The 9,361-nt window shown below is 43.0% G+C and overlaps 2 protein-coding genes across 4 annotated transcripts; one reads left to right on the plus strand and one right to left on the minus strand.

Moving 5' to 3' along the window:
- The first annotated feature begins 559 nt into the window (after positions 1-559).
- sumo1 (small ubiquitin like modifier 1) lies at positions 560-3,607 on the plus strand. The gene is made up of 5 exons (XM_084155490.1): positions 560-695; positions 1,130-1,204; positions 2,060-2,137; positions 2,262-2,333; positions 2,815-3,607. Exons 1-5 carry the CDS (start codon positions 684-686, stop codon positions 2,881-2,883), a joined length of 306 nt encoding a protein of 101 aa, XP_084011616.1. The 5' UTR covers positions 560-683; the 3' UTR covers positions 2,884-3,607.
- Positions 3,608-5,769: 2,162 nt separating this feature from the next.
- On the minus strand, positions 5,770-9,061 carry LOC311112356 (frizzled-7-A-like). Of its 3 annotated transcripts, none has more exons than XR_014610865.1 (2): positions 6,080-9,041; positions 5,770-5,980 (listed from the first exon to the last, which is right to left on the minus strand). XR_014610865.1 is itself a non-coding variant. In XM_084155438.1 (2 exons), the coding sequence occupies exon 2, from the start codon at positions 8,417-8,419 to the stop codon at positions 6,740-6,742; it is 1,680 nt and encodes a 559-aa protein (XP_084011564.1). In that variant the 5' UTR covers positions 8,420-8,430; positions 8,754-9,061; the 3' UTR covers positions 5,770-6,739. The 3 variants fall into 3 exon arrangements, 1 of the variants encoding a protein (XP_084011564.1); XR_014610866.1 differs by having other exon boundaries at positions 5,770-5,992; XM_084155438.1 differs by having other exon boundaries at positions 5,770-8,430; positions 8,754-9,061.
- Positions 9,062-9,361: the final 300 nt, after the last annotated feature.

Here is a 9,361-nt window from a genome sequence, read left to right on the forward strand (position 1 = left end):
GATGTCCTCAGGTTGAGAGAGAAGGAAGGAAAGTGTAATCACAAAGCTGAGACTGGGCTCAACAGTACATCGAAATTGGTAGGAAAACATCCAACTGGGAGGTGTAAACACAGTCAGGAGACAGTGGAACACATGCTATTTCAGTGCCAGCAATAATAATAATAATAATAATAACAATAATAATAATAATATGCCATTTAGCAGACGCTTTTATCCAAAGCGACTTACAGTCATGCGTGCATAAATTTTTGTGTATGGGTGGTCCCGGGGATCGAACCCACTACTCTGGCGTTACAAGCGCCGTGCTCTACCAGTTGAGCTATAGAGGGAAAGGGAGTAATTAGATTTAAGGAGTAATGGTGTTGAAGATCCAAGTTTAAGTGAACTGCTGAGTAAATCTTCAGAGGATGTAGTATTTAAGGAGACGAGAATAATGGGTAGGATTTAGCCATTCCCTGTCTCTGGAAACACACTCCAGTCCAGTTGGTGGCGGTAATGCACCTTAAAGTTGGTTCCCAACCGCCATGTTAAAAAACACAGTAGAATAAGAACAAGAACTATTCACTTTCCGGGTCCGTTTATTAATGGTGCCTGCTTCTCAAAACAGCAAGAATCCCGAGGCAGTGTTTACATTTTTAACTAAACGTTTTGGGGAATAAAATAAACATCACAAGAGCAATACCATGTCAGACACGGTATGGGCACGGTTTAACGAACGTCTTGCTTGTCTGTGAATTGGTTTAAGAGACAGAATAATGGTTGAGCAATGCTTGCTAGCAAGCTACGTTAGCTGCTATGTGGGCCGAGAAGAGTAGTGTTTAACACAAGCTATCTAGTTAGCTACTGTAGGTAGCTAGATCGAAAATAGTGCCACTGACTGTGCACGAACGGTATAACATTAGGTTTTACTTGCAAGATTGTAGCTAGCTATCTGTCACATGGCTTTCCATTTTTGGTCTACTATGTAACGTTACCGATTCAACTTATTCTGTTTGGCAAGGACAGGGGATTCATAACGTGTTGACAGTGCAGTAGGCTATCTGACTATGCTGATGTAATGTTGTATGTACATGTCAATGGGACACTTTTCTTCCAGGAGTCAAAAGTTGTTGCTTTCTGTATATTCTAGGAAACAAAACCCTCAAGTGGCGATGGAGGTGAGAAGAAAGATGGAGAGTACATTAAACTGAAGGTGATTGGTCAGGTAAGAGAATATGGAGAAGTGTGGATGCATCTCAGATAGGAGAGTTCCTTCCTTGCCTCCTTTCCTATATGTGCTAATATGAAAGGACACTGGGGGAGCCATAGGCCTTTTCTCATTTGGGCTAAAGTCTGTCCTCCCTCTCTCCTCCGCCCTCTCTCCTCAGAAACCGATAAGTGGTCAGGGAGAGTGTCAATTCGTTAGTAGGCAAATGGAAGAGGGTCCTCCCTTCCTCGATAGCCTCCTTTTGGCAAGGAAGCACAAGCAAAGATTTTTATAACTAGCTCATTGTTCTTTCTGTGGCACAAGGGTTTATGCTACCTGAGTCCTTCGAGGACGAGTTTTGAAATCTGCCACACACCCTTTGAATCAGCTATTTTCTCAAAGGAGAAAAGCATGCAAACATTTAAAAATGATATGCTACTCATCCTTTTATCTTTTAAATGTATTTCACAACTAGCTAAGTTAGTTTTTATCACTTAATACATTTATTTTGGGATCCCACCCTGTAAATGTAATTTGCCTGATGACACGTGATTGGAAGAGCGATTGGAAGAGTCTCATTTCATACAAGTGTATTTCCGTCCACTTTCCATCTCCTCGCTGCCTCTCCTTGATTAGGAGGAGAGAGGATGCAGAAGTTGAGTAAATCCAATTGAGAAAAGGCCATATCCTGGACTAAAAAGCATTTAAAATGGGAATTCTCCATTGATCTTGCTATTTAGTCCAGGACTAGAAATTAGTGTACTAGGAACTAATGTCTGGGAAAGCACCCCTAGAAGCCTGGCACAAACAAGACTATGAGTTGTGTTCACCAGTTAGGCTCTAAAAAAGGCCTAATTCTATCTTTACTTTCAGGACAACAGCGAAATTCACTTCAAAGTGAAGATGACAACACATCTAAAGAAGCTAAAGGAATCTTACAGTCAAAGACAGGTAGTTATGAAGCCAAACGATTGTCCCTGTGCTATCACATTTTGACAATGTGGGTCAGAACTTCAGAATTCATATCATCATGTTCGCAGTATCTGATGCAACCATGTGTGATTCCTTCCTGCAGGGCGTACCAATGAATACCCTACGGTTTCTTTTTGAAGGACAGAGAATCTCAGACAACCAAACCCCCAAAGAGGTATCCCACCCATCCCTCTTCCCTTGTATCATCCATACAACCACTAGCCTGGGTGCAAGGCTGTTTCTCTTGCCAAACCCTTATGGAATTGACATGTCAAACATGAACAGACTGGCACCCAGGCTATACAACTTTAAATAATCATTTTCTTATTTATTAAATTTTTTAGGTGACATTTCTATTTGTTTTCTGTGAACCTTGAACATACTTGCAGATAAACTTTCCCCTGCATCTTTCTGACTTTCTCTCCCCCCCTTCCCCTCTCTCTCACCCCCTTCCCCTCTCTCTCACCCTTCCCCTCTTTCTCTCTCACCCTTCCCCTCTTTCTCTCTTCCCCTTTCTCTTCCCCTCTTTCTCTCTCCCCCTTTCTCTTCCCCTCTCCCCCCTTCCCCTCTTTCTCTCCACCCTTTCCCCTCTTTATCTCCCCCCTTCCCCTCCCCCTCTTTCTCTCCCCCCTCCCCCTCTTTCTCTTCCTCCCCAGCTTGGAATGGAAGATGAGGATGTCATTGAAGTGTATCAGGAACAGACCGGTGGACTTTGGAATGATTAGACTCGCTATATTTTTCTCATTTTGAATTTTGTATGTATTTTGCGTTTGTGTTTCAAACCATCTGGATCCCACACTCTACTGGGGCTTCCATGTGTGAGAGCACAAAGAACGAGTGTGGAAGAATGGATAGATGATCTATTCTCCTTTTAAACACCTCACACAATCATTTCTTCTCCCTCATTTACAATGCAGGTAACATTGTAGTGCAGACAGTGTCATAGCTGAATGTCCCCTATTGAGAGATGACGCATACAATTACTGGTTTTCTCTAGACTGCTACACATGCCTCGTTCGCACACAAAGTTGGAATATACTGTCTCTGAATGCTAAAGCATTGTTTTGGATCTGTTTAGCAATCCCAGCTTTCTGCCATCTGGTCTAATGATATTTTAAATATAAAATGTTTTTATGATCATGATGTATATTTTGCATCCAGTATTTGTGTGTAGTAATTATTCATGCCTGTCCTTGGTCAAGATTCCCCAACCGGCGGGCCGAATTTGGCACGCGGGTGACTGTTTCTGGCCTCTTCTTGGACTTAAGTGTTTTTCTTGTTCGTCTATCCTTTTATCAAAATAGTCTTGCTGTTTTTAACCACAACAGTAGCCACACATAGTAATGATGTCAATGCAACAAATGATTCCTTATGGAGGCATTGATCCGGATGGTTTGAAGCAGAAAACTTGTTTTCTTTTTTTGAATAAAATGTTTAACAAAAACAGGACTGATAGTTTCCAACTTTGACACGTGTGTACCATGTTAGACCAAACAAGAATGTTCTGGAGCAGGACTGCAGGTTGGATTCCTGTCCACCAGAGTGAGCTCTCGCCATGTTTATGACAAGGAGTGACTGAGTATTTATTTGAAATCTCACATTCCATGATACATTATGAAAACAACTTTGGCCATGTATACAGTCACATGCAGAGGGAATTTACCGAACTGCCTATCCTCCATTCTATGCCTTGGACAATGGAAAAAGCTAAATTATAGTCTTAAAATAAATGTCCACAGTGTGGGGTTGGTTGTGATAAAAACATAAAAAACATTTGAATGTTGGTTGGAAATGTAACTTTTACACCAATATGTAGCAGTGATGCTTCTCAATTAGATGTTTTATGTATGTTTACTCTATCTTAACTGGAAAAGGCAAGTGTAGAACTGTAGGGAGGGAGGTTCCTCAAGCGTACATCACTGTGCTGCAGACGGAGCAAATATTTATTTGAAAAGCGTCCGATTTCAGGGAGGCCCAGGGAAGGGAGGAGGGTGTGGAGTTTGAAAGGGGGAAAGGAAGAGGTGGGGGAAGAGTGGAGGAGGGGGAGTAGAGTCATTGACCAGTGACAGGGTAAGAGAGAGCAGAGAGAGTGTAATGTTTACTGTTAATATTTTATTTATTTCACTTTTATCTATTTCACTTGCTTTGGCAATGTAAACATATGTTTCCCATGCCAATAAAGCCCTTAAATTGAATTGAGAGAGCAGGGGCAGAGAGAGACTACGGGTCAGGTCAGTAAACTGTGTGTGTGTCAGTCCTAGGGACTACAGGGTCCATGCCCTGGGTTAAGACTCTGCCTGTAGGAGATCTGGTTTCTAAGCCTGGGATACCTCACAGTGGCAAAACACTACCAGATGTGGGCCAGCCAGGAGACAGGGGGAGGGGATGGTGTGTGTGTGTGAACTCACAATATGAAGAGTGAACATGTCTCAATGCTATATATCAACTCAGTTACACATGCACATATAGCCTTTAGGTTTTTCCATTGTGCTCACAAAACACTGAAAGTTGCTCAAATGTGTGGGTCCTGACCCACCCAACCCTGACCAGTTACATCACCTTATAAAAATGTGAAACACAGCAAGAGATGATGACCTATAATTAGCTTGATGTTTTGTCAGGTTAATGTGCAAAAAGTCCTTACTCTTTCAATCAGATTACGCTGACTGCAGGCAACTGTCCTTGACTGGAGACTGCAATATCATTTTGGTCTTTGCAACAGTTTTGGACCAAATAAGATAGCGATAGTATGTTTTTCTCCCCCAACATTATTTATATTGTTCAACAAAATCATGTCCCGCTTGTTGGATTACGTACTCTATTGTTTCCAGTGAACAAATGCAACAGTAATACAATGCACATTCAGGCTATTATTGTGAGGTGTAGGACTACCGACACTCCAGTTGAACACAACACGTAATAGATACAGGACTGATAACGCAAAATGTTGCCTAAAAAAATGTCTTTGTTACACTTCGCCCTATCTAGGACACACAACCAAAACAAAAGGGGGAGAGGTGAAGTCAAAACAAGAGAAGCCAAAAAGGAGATATCACATTTCAGCAGGAAAGGAGGAGATCCGCTCAAGGCACTGTGTTGAGATTTCCTGTTCGTAAACTTTAGGGGCAAATCCCCCTTTAACTCATCATGCTAGCTATTTTTCTATAGAAATACCATATCTTTTATCAATAGCTCTGATATATCGACCTGACACCATAGGAGAGATAATATTCCACAGCCAAGTAGAAGTTAGACCTGGAGGATAGAACAGGAGACGACCAGAAAAACGAAATAGCAACATACTGTATAACAGTAATGTGTCCACACTACAGACAGTCTTATAGGGAGTATTGTGCAAGCAGATGTTAAAAGTAATTGAGGACGTTAGGTGTGGAATTGTTGATATTCCAAACAATGTTAAAACAGAATCTCCATATCTCTAGGCATACATATAGAAAATACCCTTCATTAAACTCATTGGATACATTTTAGGAAGTCATTACAATCTCGCTGGTTTTACATTGCCTCGTTCAAGGATTTGTTTTAGACTTTCACAAACATATGCTTAAAGCATCTAAAATAAACAGCAATGACGTTCAAGTGACAGCAGGTAAAAAATGTCGTCATTTTATTCTGTGAAACTGTACAGATACAAGCCATATTGCATGAAGAAACATCAAGTAGAAACAGGAAGATTATAATTCTTATAAATACATATGTTCTTTTGAAAAAGAGTGAATATTTACAAAATGTGGCCTGTAACGTGGCAATTTAATAGCAACATCTTACAGCTAAACTATGTCCCAAACGGCACCCTATTCCCTATATAGTGCACTACGTTTGACCAGGGCCCCTGGGGCTCTGGTCAAACGTAGTGCACTATATAGGGAATAGGGTGCCATGTGGGACATAACCCTATACACAAGCATAATACAACTCAAAAAGTGAGTATGTTAGCCATTTCTCTCTGTGCCAAGATGAATGTTCTTCTCAGATGCCTGCAAGTTAGTCTAAAAGTAACATCAGTCACATGTAACAAAAACGGGTACATAAAAAAATTCCAAAGTACAGAAGCAAGGAATGGAATGCACAGATTCCAAAAACCTTTGTAATTCCTTGCAAATCAATGGGAGAAAATGGTAACATACATTGGTCTTGTCAGACATTAGCCCTGTATCCTTGTTTCTCCTTGGATGAGAAACTCACTTCATAATACAAAATAGTTGAATACATATTGAAAAGTCATGGCAAAACAGACACTTTCTTTGTTGCTGCTGTTACATCACTGGGTGGCACATTGTGGTTTAAAAGTCATGTTTAAATGAGATTATAAAATGTTTGTTTTTTTTAATGTATGGGGGTTACTGAAAAGTCACTGAAAAGTTAAAACCCCTCAAAAAATGAACAAATGTTCAGTCGATGGCTCATATGGTTGTCAGGAGGGACATTCTCAAAGTAAAATCACTTTTTTCAGAGTTCAAATGTCCTATGTCCAATAGGAGTTGGGAAGGGATATGCTCATTCGGTTCCATAAAAAAAAAACATGTATAATTCCTCCACATGTTGCCCTTCTATAAAAGTTCATACGGTCGTCTCTCCTTGATTGCTGTTACTGAGCCGTTTGTAAAACCTGCACCAACTCTGTAATGTTTTCCCTGACCAGATCCAGAATCCGGACGTGATGCCCACGATCATAGTCATCAGGTACTTGATCATGAACACCGTGAAGTCTGGGGTCATCGGGGCAAAGTTGTTGGCCGGGCACGGCACCGCGAAGCGCTTGCACGTCTGCATGTGCCAGGTCTTTTCCCATTGGTCACGGAAGGCCTGCTCGTAGAAGTAGCAGGCGATGACGATGGTGGCGGGGACGGTGTACAGGACGCTGAACACTCCGATTCTCACCATCAGCTTCTCTAGTTTCTCCGTCTTGGTGCCGTCATGCTTCATGATGGTTCTGATGCGGAACAGAGACACGAACCCAGCCAGGAGGAACGAGGTTCCGATGAAGAGGTAGACGAACAGGGGGGCCAGGACGAACCCTCGTAGTGAATCCACGTTGTAGATGCCAACGTAGCACACCCCTGTGAGAAGGTCTCCATCCACTTGCCCCATGGCCAGGATAGTGATGGTTTTGACAGCTGGTACCGCCCAAGCCGCTAGGTGGAAGTATTGTGAGTTGGCCTCAATGGCCTCGTGACCCCACTTCATACCAGCAGACAGGAACCAGGTGAGGGACAGGATGACCCACCATATGGAGCTAGCCATGCCAAAAAAGTAGAGGATCATGAAGAGGATGGTGCAGCCCTCTTTCTTGGTGCCCTGGGCCACTGTCTTGTAACCGTCCTCTTTAAACTTGTCTATGCAGACCACTTTATCCTCCAAGAAGAAGCCTGCTGTATAGGCCACTGCCACCATGAAGTAGCAGCCTGAGAGGAAGATGATGGGCCTCTCCGGGTAGCGAAACCTCCTCATGTCTACCAAGTATGTGAGCACAGTGAACAGTGTACTCACACAACACAAAATAGACCAGATACCCACCCAGAGTTTGCCGAATTTCAGTTCCTCCTCACGGAAATACATTAGTCCGTTGGGCTTGGTGGACTCACATGGGGCACCACAGTCTTTCACCCCCAGGAATTTGTAGTTGAGGTAGGTTGGGACCTGAAGTTGCAGGGGACAGGAGAAGGGCTGGGCAGCAGGGCGACCGATGTTAGGGGGTAAGGTCATGAGCTCAGGTAGGTTGGGAGTGGGGTCTGAGGTAGGGATGTCCGTGTCTGACGTGTTTTGACCCACACAGATCTCCCCAGCGCCGTGGACAGGGAAGTTCTCGCAACGGAGTCTCTCTGGCCACTGAAACCCGAACTTGTTCATGAGCGCCTCGCAGCCCTGGCGTGCGCGCTCGCACAGTGATCGGCATGGGGGGATGGCCTGTTCTAGAACTGTGCACACCGGTGCGTACATGGAACACAAGAAAAACTTAAGGTCCATGGAACACTGGACCTTCACGAGCGGGTAAAACTGATGGACCTCCAGCCCCGCATCCTCCTGGTTTGTGTGTCCCAAAAGATTCGGCATGATGGTTTGATTATAGGCAATGTCCGTGCAGAGTGGAATGGAAATAGGTTGACAAAAACCGTGTTCTGGTATAGAAATGCCCTTCTCGCCATGATACTGACCGGTACACGGCTCCAGCAGAAGGCAAACGGTCACCAGAGCGCACCCCGTTATCCAAATCCACTCCCAGGTTCTCCTTACCGCCATGATAGCAGCCTCTGTGTTCAGAACAAAAAAAGTGTCGGAAGAATATTACTCCGGAGCTGCAAAACGCCCAAATCAATTTCAGTCCACAAAAAAACGTTGAAAAGGTCTCTCTTCTCCGTCTATATAAAAAGGGAGAGGAGCCTAAAGTTAAAACAAAGTTAAACGCTTGACAAATGCCCTCGGCCGCTCTCCCCACATTCCTTATTCCAGTGTTCACAGAACTCTCCAAGAAAATGGAGGATAGCTGGTGAGTGATTTTTTTATTCCAATCAAACCACTGAAAACCTGGGAAATTCCAATAAAGAGTCGTTTTGCAGTTCGTTTCTTTACTGACCTGCTTCTTCGTGTTGGAAACAAACGTATGACTTGAAAGGGGAATGCGTAGACTAATTTCCTCCAGATTCCCACAAATCTTCGTTACATCACATTATAGGTTGAAGCAAAGTTGAATTCAGCATAACCTCATGGTTTTCCATCTCGCCTTACAACTCAGCCAATCTTCAGCTCGAGGCGCATTAGTAGGCTATGTACTACGTTTAACCCGGCTCAAAGTCTGTAGTAAAACGCAAATCTCTTCAAAAAGTATACTACTCCGCAAACTAATTCTTCCCACACCGCTGGGACCGTGATCTGCTTTGCTGTAGAAACTTGCAAGATTGATTCCCCACACTCTACTGAGTTTGATCGGTTTCTAGGTGCCCACACATGCGTCTTTTCAGGGGCGCCTTGAAACCACACTTTCTCCACCAATTGAATGATTTGTTTTCTCTTCCATCTCGTCATTGATTGGAGTGAAGTGAAAAGGGTGGAGTTTTATGCTATCTTCAGCGATACCGTGGATTAAATGGTTTAGAATATACATTTTTTATATTCTATGTTGGGAGCGTCTATAAATTATTTAGGAGACAATCAAACATTATAATTTGAAAAAGAAAATTAGAC

Source organism: Coregonus lavaretus, assembly GCF_964263955.1.
Source record: "Coregonus lavaretus genome assembly, chromosome: 38".
NCBI lineage: Eukaryota > Metazoa > Chordata > Actinopteri > Salmoniformes > Salmonidae > Coregonus > Coregonus lavaretus.